This window comes from Eretmochelys imbricata, chromosome 12 (genome assembly GCF_965152235.1).
Source record: "Eretmochelys imbricata isolate rEreImb1 chromosome 12, rEreImb1.hap1, whole genome shotgun sequence".
Taxonomy (NCBI): domain Eukaryota; kingdom Metazoa; phylum Chordata; order Testudines; family Cheloniidae; genus Eretmochelys; species Eretmochelys imbricata.
The window spans coordinates 41,464,861-41,485,272 of NC_135583.1; the positions used below are offsets into that span (position 1 = coordinate 41,464,861).

The window sequence follows — 20,412 nt, forward strand, 5'->3', positions numbered from 1 at the left end:
ACCTAATTTCTGTTGTTCCTTTGACACCAAGAGATCGAAAAGCTATGTTGGTACGTACAATATGCAGAAGCATCCTTGTATCCAGTTTCGGTTTAGTATTGTGCAAGTCTTAGGCTGCTTCAGCACCTCTACTGGTGATGGACTTCGGTGCTTCACCATTGGAAGAGACTCCAGCAAGGAGTGTTTGTGTTGGGTGTGCTCCTGCAACCTCAGGGGCATTTTGAATCATATATTCATGGAGGAATTTTACAGGTGACTGACTGCTTGTTGGATGCCACATTTAGAAACTTTAGAATACTAATCACCTGGTATTTCTTGCATCCAACCTTAGATTCTGTCTGGCACTGTCTTTCTGCAATTTTCACAGAGTTACTGTTGTCATATCTGTCAAAGATTTTAATTACAGAATTAGCTTTGTGAAATCCTTTTAGGACCTGTCTCAAGTACTCAACAGCCAATTAATCGAGTGTGTGGAATTTATCTCCAGCCATTATTTGTGTGACAGCCATCGCATCTCTGACCTACAGTTCCGCTGTGGCATGCTCTTAGCTCATGGATTCTGTCAGCTTGAGCTTCCAGCAGATGTCTTAATTTAGCATCTCTGTTCTTTTCATTGTTCCATCAGCGTGGAAGAGTGACACAGGCATCGGTCCTACTGGGTGATTAAGAACAGTTGCCATTGAAACATCATCTCTGCATCTTTCTAAGGACAGGAAAACAATTTTTGGACTGATAGCTGCTGTGATTGTCCCTTCCTTGCTAGACCTAAATTTGGTGGTCTTGGGCATTTCAGCAAATATTTTGATGCCAGATTTCTTGACTGGGCTGAGGAAGCTGCGTGTACCATCAGGATCAAGTGCATCTCTCGCAAATTTCTTCACTTGTTGTTCACCAATGTCTACTGTTAGCCACAGAGACTCTTGTGCGTCTGATGTTACATACAACCCAGTTAGATCAATTCAGCCCCTCTGGATACGGTTCAGGGTCGAATAGTTTGTTGTATTGTTGATGGCGTGGCTGGTAAGAGCGGTCTCTTACGTGCTCTTCAGTGCAGAGGCTTAGATTTGTTTGCAGACTCTGTACCCTACTACTTGTTAGGTCACTTCTTACTCCCACAGCTTTGGCCTGTTCACGCAGGACTTGTGAGGGCCCATCTGACAAGAGCTGGCCTCTTTATTGTCAGTGCTACAATCCCACGGCTACCCTTTGATAACAGGTTTCTCTGTTCCCAGGTCACCCTAAATTCCATTGAAAGAACCAGGAGTTGGATGCACAACAAATTCCCCAGCTTCAAAAGCTCTGTGTATTCCTCCAGGGAGACCTAGCATATCAAGCATGTAGACTGGTATCCACCTGGTGTAGCTGGGCCTCTTTGCGGTAAAGAAGTATGGAAGCATGGCACTCTGCGTGTGTAGGGGAACTTGTGAGTCACCCTCTTGCTCTGCATGGACATTTAGAAGCAGTATCTGCATAACCTGGAGAAAATGATCCCAGAACTTGAATGTAGCAGACTGGGCATACGTCCATGTCTGAAATTCCTCCAGTAGTGGCAGTATATGCTGAGTCACAGCATCATCAAGCTTTTAAATGGCATGTTGTAAGGACCCAATGTCTTCAGACTCAAACACCTTTTGAATGTTAGCCAGCCTTAGCCAGACTACACGAGCACCACCTCCCTCCTCATGGCACTGAACAAATTAATAAAGTTCCAGAGCACTCAGGGCCTCAGGTGTGAGAGTCGAGCCACGCAGAGCACAAGCTGCACACACATCAGGATCAGCAAGGTCTCGCAATCCTGTGTCTCCCCAGAATTTCCCAGCACATGCAGGGAAACAGCACAGGGTGTGAAAACCACGCAGGCGAATCACGTTGGTACCAAATTCATTTGGGAGCGCCTGTTTTTCACTTACTGAGCAACACATACCGCTGCTGATCCATTGTCTGAACAGCATGCTGCTGTTGATGTTTCCGTACATTGCAGCATTGTAGTGTAGACTGTGGTCATCTCAACTGGTTTGGCATCCACATTTGGTGCATATGCAACTGCTGTGTGGCTGCTCTTCTTGGTTGCCAGCTTGTGGTTGAAACCAGCCCAAAATGGAATCCCGGGAGTGTGAATGATATTGACATCCTTTGGCATTGGTAGGACACCACAAGGTAGTCATCTTAAAAGACACCAGGAAAGATCTTGTGCAGTGTTCATTTGTAGGCGACAAGAGTTTATTTTCACAAGTACTTTTTCATGGGGAATTTGTTCTAGGTTTTTCAAATGCTGCATACTGCATAAGAGCTCTGTTTGCCCAGGGAGAAGAAGTAACTTTTCTTTCCCACATTTCAGTGATATTTGCTGTGATGCTGGACTATCTGCAGCCTGTTCTTGAAATACCACTCTAGCCATTCAATGGAAGGTGTTCTTTCCATCAGTGGTCTCTGCGTTGATGTCTATATGATCATCTCGTTCATGGATGACATTTCCACCAGCATAAAGTTGTACAATTCCATTTGAAAGGAACACACCTTCCTGGAGTCTTTCCACTTCAGTTTTTGCAGTGCTAGTGATGAACTGCCTCACCTCATCATAATTTAGGCAGGATCCATGAAGGTATTGTCTATCAATTAAATTGTGAGACCCAAACTCATGGTGTAGCTGTGTAGCAACGCTTGTGTGCAGTGGTGTGATAATTTTGTAACTGTTAAGTACTATCAACACGTTGTTGTGTTGATTCCCAAAAACACTATCAAAGTACAGAAAATACTGCAAGAACTCGATGCAAAAAGAAGCCAAGTCAGACTGAAAATGAACTGCTCTAAAACAAAATTTATGCAGTCTGATGTCTTTCCAAAAGCCCAAATAATAGTCAAAGGAGAACAAATAAAAGAAGTTGAGCAATATGTCTATTTGGGCCAAGAAATTAACATGCACCACGATCAGGAAGGCAAACTCTTGTGAGAAAGAGAAAGAAAGCAGGTTGGTGTGCATTCAATTCTGTCAAGGATGTCCTCCAAGGAAAAATCAACAAGGCAACACGTGCAAACCTCTTCAACTCAACAGGACTGCCAAAAATGTTATATGGCAGCGAAACATGGGTGCTGACGAAGATAGAGGAGCAACAATTAACTGTCATGGAGAGGGCGATGGAAAGAAGAATTCTGGGGATTTCAATCTGCAACTGAGTCCGCAATGAAGTGATCAGACAGCAGAGTGGAGAACAGGATGTTGCTGTTGAAAGCAGGTACAGTAAATGTGATGAGTTGGGCATATAGCTAGGCTCACTGACAATCGATGGACTGCAGCTGTCGCCTAGTGGTACCCACGGGAACTGAAATGACCACTCGGCCGACCTCCAATGAAATGGGAAGTTTTTATCCTGAAAAGGCGTGGCTGCCCATGGAGAAGGAAGGCCAGGATAAGAGAAGAATGGAAGACAGATTGTGCCAATCACAACACATATGAGGGCTAAAGGACCGAGCGATCAAGGTGATCAAGGTTAAGTACTATGCACACTGCAATTGAGGCATCTTTTTGAATATCTTCTGAAGGATGATACTTATTGCTGGCTGAATTATACCAGAGGAGAAACTCCGGCACCAACTGGGGCACAAAAGTAGCTGCCTCTGTAAATTACAGTCACCTAGCATTGCGTAATTTGAGGCTTTCATTTTGGCTATTTCAAGTTGAAGCAGCATTATACAAAACCACTTGTTCATTTGAAAGCATTTCATCAGGCTCACTTGCTGGAAGAATATCTACACAAATCTGGATGATTTAAGTTCCTGCTTCACATTACTAGCAGCTTGGATAGCATCAGCTGATGTTGCGATGTTTCATATAACATAGGTAGACTTGCCTTGTCCATGCTGTTCATGGAATGAAATCGCAGAACTGCAGTGGTTTTTTTTTTTAATCTTTCCTGCAATATGCTGCTGGAATAGCTTGCAGTTTCAAGAGAAGCAGGGCTTTATATCATTGTAGCAGCTTGGACAGAAGAGGAGTTTTCTTGTTGCACATAAGAGACAGCCTTCATTCAGATGATAAAATGCAGTGTCATAAGGTGACTGTATTGTTGCAGTCTAAGCAGATGGTTTTGCTTTAAATTGGTGGGGCAATAGTGCAGCAGGAGGACATTTTATCTGGGGGCCGGTGCACATGACTCCCTCTTGGTTGTTGGATAAAATTGGACCAGAAAGTAAAGCACCTTATGGAGGGTTTATGTGCCCCATCCCCGTCTATGGGGCTAGTGTCCATCACCACCCCAGTCACTTAGTCTTGCATGTGACTCATCCTTCTTCCTCCACAGCCCCTTTCAGTTTTTACTCAAGTAGGAATAAAGGCAGAGTGACTGATAAACTGTGTCTCTAACAATCGAGTCTTCCCCACATATTCTGCACAACGTGTCAACCTCTCCTCTTTAAAGTGCTGTCTCCCTTAGACTGGTTGTTCCCTCAAATGTTTCTGTTTTACGAAGTTTCTGTCTTGTGTGTTTTTCTCAAACCAATTGCTCAGGGATTTGCTTATTCTGGTGGATATAGAAGCAGATGAAGATGATGCTTTCTGATACGATTTAAATCTGTTTTCTTTCCTGAGTTCAATACAACTCTGAAGTGCCAAATTTGAGCAAACCCTGTGATAGAGGATTGGTGGCACATCATCTAAACTAGAAAACTCACCTTAGTAGTTACCAATACAATTAATCTCTCCTTGGGTCTGCTGTCAATATCAGAGAATTCAGGCCAGTACTGGTGACTTTTGACAGTTTTTTGCATTCTCTTGATTTTTCTTGCCAAAGAACACATTTTTCAAAGTTTATGAAGTGTCTCTTTGATGTAAGGGGCTTGTATTCCCCATGTCTTATATATTGTAACATCTCTGTGGAGGTAAAATTCCCAATTTATACTGTTAGCATGACTACCACCATTTTGTACAAATAGACATACTTGTGCTAAATTAGATATGAATTTGATCTCTGTTAGTACCATAATGGCTCTTTTTGTTTAGTGAGCATTGTGGTTGAAGCCCAGTATGAAGCAGTGTATTGTCATCTCTAACACTAATACTGACCTGTGGATAAGTGTCACTGAATTAGAAAGCTAGTTTCTAGACTATTTCAAAGTTTAGTACTGCATGCATAGGTAATTACAAATTAAAATCTTGTACCAGGCAGACTAGATGCTACATTGTATATACAAAAGCTTACAAATGGATTAGCGTTACATTCGGAATTTATGTACGTTTATATCTACCCAATGTGCAGTACAAACTATGGGCAGGCAACCTACTGCTGCTGTTCACAGCCATCAGTGTGAGACTGATCTGGTCAGCAAATTTCAATTGAAAATAGAGAAAACTATTGTAATCACTTGAGATACTTTGACAATTAAAAATATACAACGTGAAAACATTTCATGTTAATATATTGCAAAATGTTGCTATTTGCCATTTTTGCCACATATTAAATAGCTTCATCGTTTCTGGAGAAAAAAACAGCTCTCCCATGCAAAGCCAATAGAAAAATCTTTTAATACATTGTCTTTTGATAGCTTTGACCAATAAAAACCATATTAAGTGTTGCAATTAATGTGAACCGTAGAAGCTGTACTCAGTCATGTTGCAGCATTTTTGGAATTGTGCAAAAAATGACACTTTCTCATTTTGGGTACAGTTGTTTCACCTTGCCTACAGGCTTATGGCACCACGTCGTACCTCATCTAAATGGACATAAAATACGCTTTCAAATTATATATGATGTGGGTGTGGGTACATTAAACTCCCAAAATATGCCCCTTTTTGGGGACTTGCTGCACGCTTACGTGCTTTGCCTTTCCCACGAACCCCATCGTTCCTGGCTCTGTCCATCTCAATAAGAGCCTGCTGCTGAGGGTTCGGCATGGTTACCTCTGGAGAATCACATGCTAACGTGGTTCTGTGGCTGACATTAGTGGTACCAAAGTCCATCTCCCTCTCGATCAACACACATCTTGTGCCAGAGGTCCAGCATCATCAACTGAAAAAGCCAAAGTGGTTATGTGTCTAACATGAACAGCACTGCAGGCCTAGATCTCTTCTGGCTGACTGAGTCCAGTGCTGAGGGACAAGCGCATTTGTTTCTAAAGCACTGCTTGCCAAATGTGCCCAGGCCCATCAAGGCAGGGTTCCAGCTCAGGCGAGACTCTGTGCTCCACGCAAGTGGTACTGAAGTCCCCAGATCCGCCTAACAGAGTCCAGTACATAGGGTCAAGCTCCGTAAAGAGCTGCTGCCCAATGAGGCTGTATAGCTGGATGGAAATTGAGCTCCGTGCTGTGTGGTTTCTCAGGACCCAGACTCATTCTAGTTCTAGGGGTTAGACCACAACTTAGGTTTTTACTTGACACCAGCATTTACTCCAGACATACGCTATCCCGGGGTCCATCTGGTGGCTCCTGGTGGCACACGGGATTACCAGCTGCATTGGCTTTGAGTACTAAGCCAGGAAGGAGACTTTCCAGGGCAGCTTTGGTATGGAGAGGGCAGCTCCCCTGTCCTCCGCGCCCTCCCAGAGTTTGGGACTGGCCAGTGCCAGTGGTGCAGAGCCCTGCCATGGTGGCATTGGTCATGCGAAAGCATTTAACAGGGAGGACTGCTTGAAGGTAGTTAGGTGATTTAACCATTCATGTCCTTGCTTTGGAGGGGCATGTGCAAACTTGATTACTGGGGGCTGGGCACACACAAAACCTCATCACCCGCTGCATGCACTGCCCCGTCAACCTGGTTTCTCTGTGCCTGGGTTTGTGTCAGTTGTATGTGCAACAGCCCCGCTGCATCACAACCGAGTTTTGTGTGTATTCATTTCCTTGGCTTTTCAAATGTTACATCGGGGTTGAGCACTGGGTTGGGGAGACCGGTGGGGCAATAGTGCAGCAGGAGGACATTTTATCTGGGGGCCGGTGCACATGACTCCCTCTCGGTTGTTGGATAAAATTGGACCAGAAAGTAAAGCACCTCATGGAGGGTTTATGTGCCCCATCCCCATCTATGGGGCTAGTGTCCATCACCACCCCAGTCACTTAGTCTTGCATGTGACTCGTCCTTCTCCCTCCACAGCCCCTTTCAGCCAATCAAGCTTTCATGCACTGGGCCTCCATCAAAGCAGGTTAGTTTGTATGGACAATGCATAGTCTTCCAGTTAGAGCAAGACCAGTGGTTGAGAATGACCCTGAATCCAACATTTTCAAATAGGCCCTTCCCCAGTGGACCTATTCTCCTGGGGGGCCACCTCTCCACGAAGTTATATGTGGGGACACAATGTCTTTTAAGGGATCTCTCTCAACAATGACCTGCAGGACTGACAAGAGAGAATTTCAGCCTGAGCCCAAGTTCAAAGGCTTTCCATTAAAAATGCATGAAGAGAAACCAGACATGGGAAACCCAAAGTGTATGAAGCTAACCCTGTGTGAATCTGACACTAACTGGCCTACGCTGGGAGAAAACCAGGGATTTGTGCCCTGTTTCAAACCCCTTTTAGAATGTAACCCTGAGGATGGAACTACTCCTGTCCTCTCCATAAGGCCAGGCACCCAGCAGCCGTGTGCCCGCAGGACTCCACATAAACCTGCTGTCACTTGCCTTCTATATGTAGAATAAAACTGGCTAATCAGACAGTTAAGTGATGCTGGGAGGTGGGGGTCTTGAGCCATTGGATGTTCTTGCATTGTGTGGCCCCCTGGCTAGGAGGGGATCTGTGATGGGTGGGGTCAGTTTCAGTTAGGCCCCTCCCACATAAAAGGATCTTCGAGAGGCTCATTCTTTCCTAGGAGAGGCAGCCTGGAGAGCAAGTGTTGGTTTCTCCTGCTGTAGCCCGACCTCCATTCTCACTTCAAGGAGTGAGGACCTCAAGCTACGGGGGTGGCAGGCGCTATGTCAGCAGCCTCCGTCTACGAGACCAGGCAGGGAGCTGAGCGGGGGCTGGGCTGGGGAGGGGAGAGGGAGCAGCGGGCTGGGTGGGAGCTGTATGTAAAGCGTATCATTGTATGTCATCCTTTTTTTTATTTCATGTCTGAATTTTTAAAAAATTAAAAATAGTGAATAGTTTATACGCACACACACAGAGGGACACACACAGACTGTACGCGGACTGGTGGGGCCCCCCGAAAGACAAAACACAGTTGGTAATCGCCTTAGAAAAAGTTTCAGAACCACTGCTTTAAGAAGCTGCCCTTCGCTGGGAAAGGCTGAAGACACACTAAAGGTGTGTCTATGCTACAATTAAACGCCTGCGGCTGGCCTGTGCCAGGTGACTCAGGCTCATGGGGCTCGGGTTACGGAGCTGTTTGTGTAGATGTTTGGTCTTGGGCTGGAGCCGGGGCTCTGGGACCCCACAAGGGGGGAAGGTCCCAGAGCTAGGCTCTGGCCCCAGTGTCGACACCACAGTTAAACAGACCTGAGCCCCGGGAGCCCGAGTCAGTTGGCATGGGCCAGCCATGAGTGTTTAATTGCAGTGTTGACATACCCTCTGTGGCCAATGACTGGTCTCGGCCTATTGCTCCAGAATCAAGTGATTGCAAGGATTAAAGCCACACCAGCCATTTGGTTATTGTCTGAGCAACATCTCCTGCTTTCTCTAGGCTTCACCTCAGCATTTCAGGAGCAGCTGGAGGGCTTATTGAGTCTATGTTGGATTCTCCTAATGTTCTCTCTTAAATGGATGCTGCTTTCACTTACCAGGGCAGGATCCAGGACAACTCGAATAGCATCTTGAGGCTTCAGGGCTCTGTGCGTGTGAGAGAGATGCCCCGGCAGTTCCTGCCATGGGAGAATTGCCGTTCTGTTGCTCGTATCAAGCAAGGCTGTTCTGGTAGCTGGGTTTAGAGGTCGCAAAAATGAATTCAAGTAGCTGGTAGTTGCTTCTGGTCATATTGTGTGCAGTCTGCCCACTGCTCAGGAACTGGCTTCAGGTCAGGGTTAGCTGGGGCTGGTAGACGCTTCCTGTTTTCTGTCATGTAAACGGAACTCTTAATAATACAGAACCACGGAGTCAGTGGAGCGCCTGGGAAGTGCTGCCTTGTCCTTTGCTCTCCCGAGGGGATGTGTCTGCCTCAAGGTGAGACGGGAGCTGTATGAGGGATTCAGAAGTGTGCTACTAGACAGGGTGGAGGTGAGGTGCCGGGCTGGCTGAAGGCAATGGGATACAGGACTTCTCACCTGTAGGGCCTAATTCAGATCTGACCCCCATGTCTGAAAGCCACTGCTGTCCTCTGGCTGTTTGACCTGCGTGACGTGAGACTAGCAGGAGGGGTCTCACTCCACTTCCCGTATCTCATCAGCAAATGTCAGTACTAAGGGGCAGCCTCAGCTGTGGGGATTTAGATGGGCCCTTGAGACTGGGCCTCCCTAGTGGTGGTGGTGTCTCTGAGGGGGTTGAGATGTGTGCACAGACACAGGTGTGTAGTGGGAGGAAAGGCTTGTGCTGGGCTGTGGGTGAAAAGAGGGCTTCAGTCTTCGGGGCTGTAAAGCTGCAGGACATTCATTCAAGCCTCTAGGTAAGGGTGACGCGGTTGATGCCTGTCCACTCTCTGGAAGCTGTTATGCTTAATTGGTGTAATGCTGAACGTTCTGCGAGGTTTCTGCTCTGTTCTGGAGGCAGCAGCCTTGGCCATTCAGGGATTCAATTGCTCAGAAAGTAGCCCATCAGCTGCCGGGAAAAGATCTCCTGACCCACGAGTCATCCCAGCAACCTCTGTGCCTTTCTCTTCCAGCTGGGAACAGCGAGAGCTACCGAACGGGAGGGTCTATTATGTGGACCATAACACCAAGACCACCACCTGGGAGAGACCTCTGCCTCCAGGGTAAGACACTTTTGAGATAGATATAATAGCTGCTGGATTGGGCATGCAGCAGGCTGCGAGACGGTGGGAGAGACACATCTCCGTTTCCAGGCAGGTTGCTGCCTCCTGGGGATGTGGCACATTCTCATGCCAGTCCATACTTAGCTGCCTCAGCTCCTTTCTATCTGTAGCCCCTCTGAGCCCTTGTTTTCCAGAGGTCTCTTTGGTTCTCTCCTTCTCTCTGTGCCGTGGAAAAGCTGAAAGTGATAAAGCCAAATCATTGTTCTTCCCTCAGCTGCATATAGACTGGGATGACCCTAATCAGTGAACGTACTTTAAAAGCCAGCGTACATGTGAATGTGAAATAAGGCCTTTCCCACATTGCTTCCATACCCCTCATCTCTCCTACTTACGTACAACACCTCCTGCTAAAACTGGACCTCTGCAGACCCTACCTGCTGTCCTATGGTCTTGTCAGAGCTCGTAGGCTACTCCGAGTTTAGACGGGCCCTTACGTGGGTGGGAGCTCTCCCAGAAAACCCCTGGTGATGGTTGTGATGCAGTCGGGGGTGCTCTTCCCTCTTAGCATTGACTCAGTTTCCCAGCATGGTGCTGTGGACCTGGGGGAGTGGGGAGGGAGGACACCTACGGAATCACCAGTGTCACTTCCTTTAGCACCTGGGTTCTCCTTGGACAGCTCCTGTCATCCAACTACTCAGCAACACTACCCAGCTTAACACAACATCTGCAAAGAGGCACCATGACTCCTGCCATTCTCGTGTCCCCTGGTGCTGAAGTCGTCCTATCCAGAGGAATCTCGTTCCCTGGGGAGTGAAGGTTCCAGTCTGATTGAGACTAGAGCTGCCGTGTAAAGACAGCAGCGCTGGCTCCTCGGAGGGGAGGAGAAGCAGTGTTTGAAATGAGACTGTGGGGCTAGAGCTCAGTGCAAAGTCACGGTCCTGCTGGGACACGCGAGGCCACCACAGCTCTTGTCATTCTGCTCCCCCAGATCGTCTCTGAATTCCTTTCTTGCCTGTGAGTCTGGAGACCAGTAACCCCTGAAATGCTGCTGAGAGCCAAAGCTCAGCCCATAGCGCATCCTCTGTTAATGCACCGTGCCCTCTGCTTCATCCTGGTGCCTCAGACAGCTTCTGCCCTGCAGGTGTTTGAGGCAACTAAGCAACCCGCTCCAGTGGCAGGTGGGGGTACCATAACCCATGGGGCCCGTCTCTGACACCCCAGGGGAGGTGTTTGTTCTACTCCCAGTTGCTCCAAAGCAGCACAGCGAGACGAAGGGTACCAGTGGGACGCTGTGCGACCCAGCTCTGCAAGGCACAGGAACGCCACCATCTGATTGAGTCTCTGGTCTTGGAGCCTCAGGTCTAGTGGTTCTCTGGGTCTGCTTTGGCACCAGCTGGGATGGGCTTGAAGGCTCATCCCGAAGGCCCTCAGAGTAGGAGAATTTGTGTGTCCAGGACACAAACTGTCCCTTTCAGCCTGAGAAGAGTTTTCCTCATGGGACTTCTTTAGCACCTTAGGATAATTCTTCCCCATGGCTTTGTGGCCCTGTTGACAGGGACCTCCTCCTGTTCCTTGGTAGGCTGGGTGATGACCTGGTTGCCCATCTGACAGTTGTGAAGGTTGAATTCCTAGGAAGGAGGGTCTGTTCCTCTGACATTCCTGGTCTCTGAGTTACCAAGTAACTGTGGTAAATCGTGGCCAAGAATCCTTGTCAGCCATGAGACTGGCTGCTGCCCCTGGCTGAACCCCTCACGGGGAAACCACAGACTGTATCTAGGAGCCTGGAAAGCAGAACAGCATCTAGCATCTTCTGCTGCCTTGCACTCAGCCGCAAGGGCAGTGGTTCAGGGCTGAATGGTTGGACCCGCGGAGGGGAGCTGTCCCACAGCTCGGCAGTGCTGGCGTGTCCTGGGGAGTCACCTCAGGACCCAGGTGGGTACCGCATTCCGCAGGCCCCGCACCAAGGGAGCGGCTGAGACCCTGTCACACACTGGGCCTCTCTCTTCTTCAGAAACTTTCCTGATTGGCACGTCAGCCTTCCCCCACCAGCCACTCCTGCGGTGCGGGCACCTAGTGCAGAGAAGCCATTTCTCTGCTAGCAGGGGAGCTTTACATTCTTCCTTTGCCCTTTAAACATCTCCATCGTCGTCCTCCATCCCTCTGACTTGCCATGTTTGTTCCATCAACATGTTGCACTCCAGTTATCTCTCCAGTGCCCCTTGGGGGACCGCTCTGAACCAGGGGCACATCCCAAGGCTCATTACGAATGCTGCTTCCGCGGCCTAGGGTTGAGCGGTCAGGCTGTGTGATGATGGCAGCGCGTGTTTGATTTGCTGTCGTGCACTGCGGTGCGAGATCACAGACCATGCGGGCTCATCCCACGTCTGGGGGCAGGAAGATCTGCCTCCCTTTCTTTCCAGCCATGCACTGGAGCACTCTGGAAGTTAACAGTTTGTGAGGTTGAGCCCTGGGGAAACCATAAGCATCTGCGGAGCACCCAGACTAGCACATACCAATGTGTTAGCCAAGCCATGCTGACTGACAGTCAACTAAGGTGGCAGGGTGTGAGAGAGAGCGTTTCGGGGAGAGCTGAGTATCTTTACGGGGGTGAAAAGAACAGGAGGACTTGTGGCACCTTAGGGACTAGCAAATTTATTAGCGCATAAGCTTTCGTGGGCTACAGCCCACTTCATCCGATGCATAGAGTGGAACATATAGTAAGATAGATAGATATAGATATATACACACATACAGATAAGTTGGAAGTTACCATACAAACTGTGAGAGGCTAATTAGTTAAGATGAGCTATTATCAGCAGGAGAAAAAAAACGTTTGTGGTGACTATAATCTGTAATGCAGTCCTTTCTGCGGTGTTTCCAGCTGGGAGAAGCGAGTGGACGACCGGGGCAGGTATTACTATGTGGATCACAACACCAGGACCACCACTTGGCAGCGTCCCACAGCTGAGTATGTGAGAAACTACGAGCAGTGGCAGACGCAGCGAAACCAGCTCCAAGGGGCCATGCAGCAGTTCAGCCAAAGATTCCTGTACCAGGTAAGAGAAGTCGACATCTCCTCTTAAGGGGTGGGACCATAGAGCAGTTTTCATCGGCCCTCCCCGAGCAGCATGTGCGGAATCCATGCCACACCCTGGCTGTAGTTGTGGAATGATGAGTGAGGGTCTGTCAGATCTGCTAACCAGTGAAGGTGACGTGGAACCCAAGCAGCCTCCAGGGTCTCCAGTGACAATACAGGCTTCTCCAGCCACGGCTTGCTAGGGCCCTTCCCCACCCTGCAGTCTGCCCATTGTACTGGGCACTTCTCTAGGCAGTTACCAGCCCCGTCTCCTAGTTCCAGAGCCCAGCACTCCTCAGAGGGCCATTCCAGCTGACTCACAGCCACTGCCCTGCTCTGCTCCGCTCCGCTCCGCTCCGAAGGACAGGAACTGCAGGAACTTCAGAGCAGGGGGTGGAGCAGCTGGGAAGATCCCACAAACACCTCTGCTGCCTCCAAGGCAGGGAGCCAAGAAACCCTGAGGGAACTGGCGTTCCCTTTTTAAAAAAATCCATAGAACTGTCGGGCTGGAAGGAACCTGGAGAGGACACCTAGCCCAGCCCCCTGCGCTGAGGCAGGGCCAAGTGAACCTAGTCTGTCCCTGACAGCCATTTGTCCAGCCTGGTCTTAGAAACCTCCAGTGCCGGGGATTGCACAGCCTCCTGCGGAAGGCTGTTCCAGAGCGTCACTGCCCTTAGAGTTAGAACAAAGAAAAGGAGGACTTGTGGCACCTTAGAGACTAACCAAATAAATTGATTAGTCTCTAAGGTGCCACAAGTCCTCCTGTTCTTTTTGCGAACACAGACTAACACGGCGGCTACTCTGAAACCTTAGAGTTAGAAAGTTTCTGCTAATATCCAGCCTAATGATTCATGCTGTCCTGAGCAGAGGCAGCAGGAAATGACCTCAGCTGCTTCCCACTGGCCCGGGATGGGCTTGATACTAGCATGGCAAAGGAACTTGCTTTCGCCCTCAGCTCCTCAGTGAGTCCCTGGGGCCTTCTCTTGCGCCTGGCTGGGGCGAGGGTGTCATGGAGCTGTCCCTGGTGGGATGGCTGCAGGTCTCTCTGGGTGCCATGCAGCGCTCAGGCCGTTCTGTGAACTGGATCCATGGTGGGGGAGAGAGGTGCTCGGAGCCCAGCTGCGCCTGGCTTTTCCAGCTAAGGCAGTTCCCTCTGGGAACCTGTGTTTAGAGAATGGCGTGGCTGGGCTCGGGCAGCGCTGAGGGCAGTGGGGTCATACTCTGTCCCAGGAGACTGGCCTCGTGCCCCCAGTGACCAGTTTCAAGGCAAGGGAATGTATTGGCAACTCCCCTTTCTGGGTGCTGAGGCAGTAGCTGCCGGGCCAAAGGCCCCTAAGAGCTCCAGGGCTAAGTGCTGCTCTGCTCAGCAGGTGCCTCCTGCCTTCCCTGCCTCTTTTCTTGGGCTTGAGCTGGACGAAATGGCCACGTCTTCTTGTTGTGGGACGTTGATCTCTCACCTAGCCCCTGGGGGGAAGCAGCTGCTGAGAGCGGAGTCTGTGCTCTGGCAGCTCCTATCCCCTTTGAGCAGGACCTTCCCTGCTTATCTCAAGAGTCAGATAGTGACTGGCTGGAGAAGTCTGCAGAGAGGAGGCTCTCTGGAAGAGCCAGTGAGTCCCCAAACCCACGCTCTGCCCCTGCTGAGCACCCATGACCACAGCTGACTCAGTACTTGTGCGGATTAGGCCTAGGTCAGCAGCTGGCAGGCCACAGACTTCGCCACTGGAGTAATCAGGCATGTGCACTGACGTTTACCCAGGGTTCCTCTGCCCCCCAGTGCAAGGACCTCCAACCACTCGCCTGTCAAACAGCCCCTTGCTGAGTCCTGGATCTTACAGGAGGTCTCAGCCCTGGGCAGCGCTGCTCTCCCGAGGCTCTGGGCTCCGCAGGGGTGTGACTGTGGGAAGAAGTGTGAACCTCTCCCACTTCCTGTGTTCACTGCTCCAAGCCCTCCAGTCTGCTCCGATGGCACATGTGCCTGGGCCTGCTCTCCTTGCCAGGAGCAGCAGAGAGCTCGCGGGTGCGAGCATGGGGTCCCCAAAGCGAGAGCTCCCAGGTGCGAGCATGGTGTCGTTGTGGGAAAACAGCCCCCCCCAAAGCAAGAGCTTCTGGGTAATGAACTTCTCTTCCCCACGGAGGGAGCCAAGAGGCTGAGCTGTCGAGCTATAGAAATGCCCCGTGCAGCTGGCCATGGCCCCGGCATCCACCTGGTGGTGTGCTGGCAGTGTTAGAGCGTGGAGCAACCTGCCTCCCCTGCTCTCAGCTCAGGGTTCCCAGGTCGAGGTGGTCTCTTCCTTCCCTTCCCTTCCAAGCCTGGCTCTCCCTTTCCTTCAGTGAGCTTGCTGGCCTCCACATGCCCACTGCTCTCATCCAGGGTTCTGGGGAATGGGGGCTGCCAGGGTAGCGCTGGTTCCAAGCCATGAGTGGGGCGGGGAGTCCATCAGTCCAGGGCACTGCCTGGGTTCTGAGCGTGTCGCTCTCCGCACGGCCCCCAGAGCCACTGCACTGCAGCCGTGCCAACTCTTTGTGCCGCACCCCGGCCGGGACGCTGGGCAGGGCGGAGGGGGACTTCAGCTCCAGATTTAGCCTGATGAAGTGATGATACTGCTGCTCCAATGCTGCTGCCAGGAGTGCTGGCTGCTGCTCAGCTCCCATCCCCAGAGGGCCTTTGGCTTGAGCCCTCCTGGGCCTGCCTGTGTGGCAGGAGAGGCAGCTGCGCTAGGCTGGCATGACCTAGTCATGCGGGTGGCCCGGGTTTCTCAGTATCGCTGGCCTCTGTCTAGGGCAGCATTTCTGGGCTTCTGTGCCCGGCAGCATGGGATGGGGACAGGGCTGTGTCCAGAAGCTGCTCTCTTCTGCTGGGCTGCGTGGCCCTGCCCTGGGGATTTTCCGTGGGCTCCTGCCCTTGGCAATCTTGGAGCATTTGCTGTGCTGATTTAACTGGGCACTATGTTAGTTTTCCCCTATGCTTCTGTATTGCCCCTGGGAGCTGGGTCTCTTGCTGGCTGTTAGCAGCCTGGCCATTCCCCGTCGCTGCACACATGTGGGCATTGCTGGGAGCAGCGTGGGGGCTGGCTCCTGCGGCTTTAGGCTTTGCTTGTGTCGCGCTGCCATGTTTGTTCAAATGAGTTTCTTTTAGGTCCCAGTGAGGTGATACCTCCAGACGTGACTCGGCTGGGTCTCTGGCAGCCTGCTCTGTGCGTCTGTCTGAGCAGGGAGGGGCAGCTGAGACAGCCCGCCGCATGAGCCAGGATTTCTCAGCGTGGCCATGGCCTGCTCACCCCAGTCCCTGCTCGGCAGATTGTGTGTGGGGAGAAAGGGCCTTGGCTGCAATGGGTTCTGTTTGTTCCCAATCCTGTGTCCTGTCTCACCCCACTGGGATTTCACATGGCCTCTCAGGTTCACCTGCACCCTCTGACACAAGTGCCCTTCCGTCAGCAGGCAGCAGGAGGTGCCGCGTGCCTGTGACCACGGGCTGTAGGCAGCCCCGTGGCTCGGAATGGAAGCCGTGCGTGGACCTCTGTCATTTCCCCGTGGGGTGGGGAAGGGGTTGGCAATGCCGTGGTGTTTCCCTGAGCTCCAGTCGGGTTTCTGTGCATGGCGCGCTGCTCCCTTCCTCAAACCAGTCGGCTCAGGATCCGGGGCCTGCCTCGGAATGTGAGCCCCCAAAGCCCACACTTTAACGTTAGGAGCGGAAATGAAAAGGCCATTTTAGTAACAATATGTTTCTTATTTAACGCTGAGGAGTGTATGCTGAGCCCCCCACTCTCCTGAATCCTGGCCTGTTTGGTCTGGCGGGCCATCCCCAGGAGACCTCCCAGCAAAGCTGGGGAGGGGGGCTAATCTAAACAGTGCCAGGCCAGCAGCCCCCACTTCAGGCTGCTCAGTCGCCCTGAGCCAGAATAAAGGTGCTTTGTGCAGTGGACCTGTTGGGGGTGGGGACGTGCAGGGGGCTCAGGGAGACGCCTGTCTGTGCAGGCATGAATGTTTCCTCAGTTGGAGTGCATCTCGCACGCTGCCGCTCGCTTTCACAACCCGCTGCGAAGGGGGAGGCGGGGGAGGCTGCAGGCTGAGCCAGGAAGCGCTGGGCGTGGACAGGGCTTGTGGGAATGATTTCATTGGAAAGGCCTGCGCTATTTTTTCCCCTCTTGTGTGTGGTTCTTGGAGAAGGTTGGAGGTGTAACTGTGGTGGTGGTATCAGTCGCCTTGGCCAGCAGGAGCAGAGCAGCCGCACACAGCTGGGCGTTCCAGCAAGCCCTGCTCCTCTCTCCCGCCGCCCCAGCCGCGGTTTAGTGCGGGCGCTTTGCACCCAGCGCCTGCAAGTTGTTTTTAGTTCCTTAGCAGCAGGCTCTGTTTCCCTGTGCTGAGAGTTGGGGAGTGATAGGAGGTGAGAGGAGAGTGGGGAGCCTGCCCCCACCTCCCTGCTCATCTCACTCCCGGCTCTTGATAATCTCTGTGTTGTTTTGTATTTTTGCCCCCTCTGCTGTTTCCAGTCATCTGGCGCCCCATCTGACAATGATCCTCTGGGCCCCCTTCCTCCCGGCTGGGGTAAGTACCAAGCCTTCTCCCCTGCTCTCGCACTTCTGCTGCTCACCTGGCACCGCCCCCGCCCCATCTCTATGGCTCGAACCCTTCCTGCGCCGTCCGTCCCTTCGCTGGCTGACCTCTTTTGGGGTGGGGGGAACCTGTGTTCTTGGGGGCTCATTCCCTCTGCATTACTGGCAGGGCGTGTGAGCGTAGGGAAGATGACATGTCCCACCGTCCATGCTGCCTGTGGGGTGGATCTGCCAGAGACCCACGCCAGCTTGGACTTTAAATCCAGCATTTTGAGTCTGGAGGTGCCCCGCTCTCTGGGTTTGCTCCCTGTTGACTAAACCTAGCAGAGTCTGTGATTGTTGCCAGGACTCAAGGAGGGGTTGGAGGTCTCAGACCTCCTTTTGCAGAGGAGAGGTGACTCTTCTGCCTGGGTCTCTCCGCCGGGGTAAGCTCCCCGTTTGCGTTTGGGAATGGGAGGAAAGGCTCCATCACGGGGGAAAGGCTCTTGCTGCTGGTGTCCAGCAGGAATTCTACATTGGGAATTCGCTGTGGTCCGTTCTCGGTGCTGTTGCTTTCCACTGGGCTCCACCAGGCACCTGCCTTTTTCATGTCACATCAGCAGCTAGCCCAGAGTAAGGTGGGTTGTGGGTAATGCGGGGATGGGACAGCCACTTAGTGGAGATCTAGGGAGTGGCAACAGTGTGTGTCCGGGGTGTATCCCGTGGTCCCGGACAGGAGTTGCTGCTGAGACTCTGGGGGATGATGGGCTTGTGTGGAAGGGGCATGGATGGGGATGTGGAAGATCCCAGGTGCGCTGGCCCGGATTGAAATGGTGTTTCTGACCCAGGCTGTGGAGCAGAGAGTGCCCCGTGTACACTAGGGGGTGGCCTGGAGGTGCTGCTAGGACAGGGCAGTGCAACAGGGTGTTTTGCATGTGTTCCCCCCAACCCCCACCACTTCTCAGGTAACAGCTCTGCTGGGCGATTGCTCCAGCTGGGCTGAAACCTGGGGCGGGGGGGGAATCACCCCTCCCTCCCCCAGGGAATAATCAAGTTTAGGGAGGTGGTTATGAAGCTGGGACCATGGGGCAGCAGAGAGAACAGGGGCCGTCGCCTGGGTTTGCTGGCAGGCGCCGTTACCACAGTATTAATGGCATGTGATGCTAAACTGGAGAGCGATGCAAACCTCACTGAGGACGGAGACACAATACAAAGGTGCCTCGAGAGACTAGAGACATGGGCAAATGCCATGTGCTCTGATAACCTACCCTGCAGGAGCGCGGCCCCCAGGGAGTGACATGGAGACTTGGGGCTGGACATGCAGATGTGGCTGGGGAGCGCTTGGGTCCGAGGGCCTCAGCAGCTGAGACCCGTGAGTGTCAAAGGGAGATGGGAGCAGGGCTGCGGGGGCTGGAGGGGAGATTAACGGCCTGCTGAAGGGACTTCTGGTGGCAGCAGCTGTTTTCCTATCTTGACACCAGGGAACCTGTCAACAGCTGCTTGGGGTGTGAGCCCTGCCGGGGGGGGCCCTACAGTGTGCGCCAAGGAGAGTGAGGAGCGGCAACAGGGTGAAACGGAGAGAAGTAAAATGCAGGGTGGCTGTCTGGGACCAGCATTCTGGCAGCCAGATGCACCCAGGCTGTCAAGGGGACAGGGTGGAAACCCAGCTGCTTGAGTCATTTAATACTGTCCTGGGCAAGACACCTGTCGTGAGCCGGGCCCTGAACCGAGTGGGTGCGATGGAGTTAACAGAGCTTCCCATCTGACATCTGAAATCCTCACCCTGCTGGCTCATGTCTTTTCTGAGGGAGTCCCCTTTAATTCCATGCGTAGTACAAGAGGGCAGGGGAGGTGGGCTGTGGGCTGGATGACGCCAGGCCCCGGGGACAGGGCCCAGCTGGGCTGTGGGCTGGGTGATGTGGGGGGGGGGCGGGGGCCCGGCTGGGCCATGGGCTGGGGGGGGTGGCCCGGCTCAGGCGGGGGCTAATTGACCCCAGGGCCCCGGGGTGGTGGCTTGGCTCAGGTGTAGGCTGGGCCACGCGGGGCTATGGAGGAGTGGACAGTCCACGGGAGAGCCCATCAAGTGCTGCTGCATGCAGGCGGCTCAGGGCAGCCCCAGCTCTGTCAGGTGTCTGGGTGCTGCTCCCTGCAGCCGCTGTGGTTCTTGGGCCCTGTGCAGGAGGGGCACTGGCCTGGGTCACTCGTGGGGTTCCAGCTACTCTCAGCTTGTAGCATGAGCCCGAAGTAAGGCCCCGTGAGTGGAGCAGGGGCTGCGGGCAGGAGCTGGCTCTCAGGTGCTCTGAACCTCTAGCCCCGGCCTAACTGGCTCCTTGCCCCCGGCTTCTGGCCCTGATTTATTCCCAATAACCTTGTGGTCTCAGTGAGGAGAATCTGGCATGTCTGGGCTGCTCTGTGCATCCGGCTGAGAGCGCAGTCCAGCCAAAGCCTGCAGCGTGGGAGCGAACACGAGCTGTCTTAGCATCCTGATGGGGAGGGGGAAGGGAGCCTGCTTCCAATTAGCCCTACGCCGGAGCCACCCTCCAGGAGGTGCCTGGGACCCCCGGGAGTGTCCTGCTTCCCCAGCTCAGCCTCTGGTGCAGCGAAGGGCAGTGGGAGGGTGAGGAGCTCCCAGGAGCTGGAGGTGCTGACTGAGTGGGAGGTGAGCAGGGCCACACGCTCAGCGTGCTTTGCCGCTCCAGGAGCTGGGCCTCTCCAGTGAAGCAGCAGGGCAAATGCCGTGACTGGGGAAACGCAGCTCCTCCCTGTAGTCTGGGCAGGAGCAGGCTGGGGCTGGCGGCCCAGAATGCACAGACAGAGCAAGTGGGAGGGCCAGAGGCCAGTGCCTTGGGGAGTGCCCGCGTGCAGGGCCTCCGTGCAGCACGGCTAGGGTCAGTTGTGTGGGGTGTGCGTGTCTGTGTGTTTCGGGCCAGTGTGCAAGGCATGACAGTGCGCTGCAGACGGGCAGTGAGTGTGTCTGGGTACAG

At 52.5% G+C, this 20,412-nt stretch overlaps 1 protein-coding gene across 3 annotated transcripts in view; it reads left to right on the forward strand.

The window, feature by feature from the left end:
* Positions 1-20,412, forward strand: part of WWP2 (WW domain containing E3 ubiquitin protein ligase 2) — a 97,674-nt gene that overhangs the window by 53,305 nt on the left and 23,957 nt on the right. For 2 of the 3 annotated variants that reach the window (XM_077831529.1, XM_077831530.1), the window contains exons 9-11: positions 9,731-9,820; positions 12,702-12,876; positions 17,387-17,441. In XM_077831529.1, the coding sequence (XP_077687655.1) occupies positions 9,731-9,820; positions 12,702-12,876; positions 17,387-17,441 (320 nt within the window). Of the gene's footprint in view, positions 1-9,730; positions 9,825-12,701; positions 12,877-17,386; positions 17,442-20,412 lie in introns of those variants that run through there. The other variant, XM_077831531.1, reaches the window with a different exon arrangement.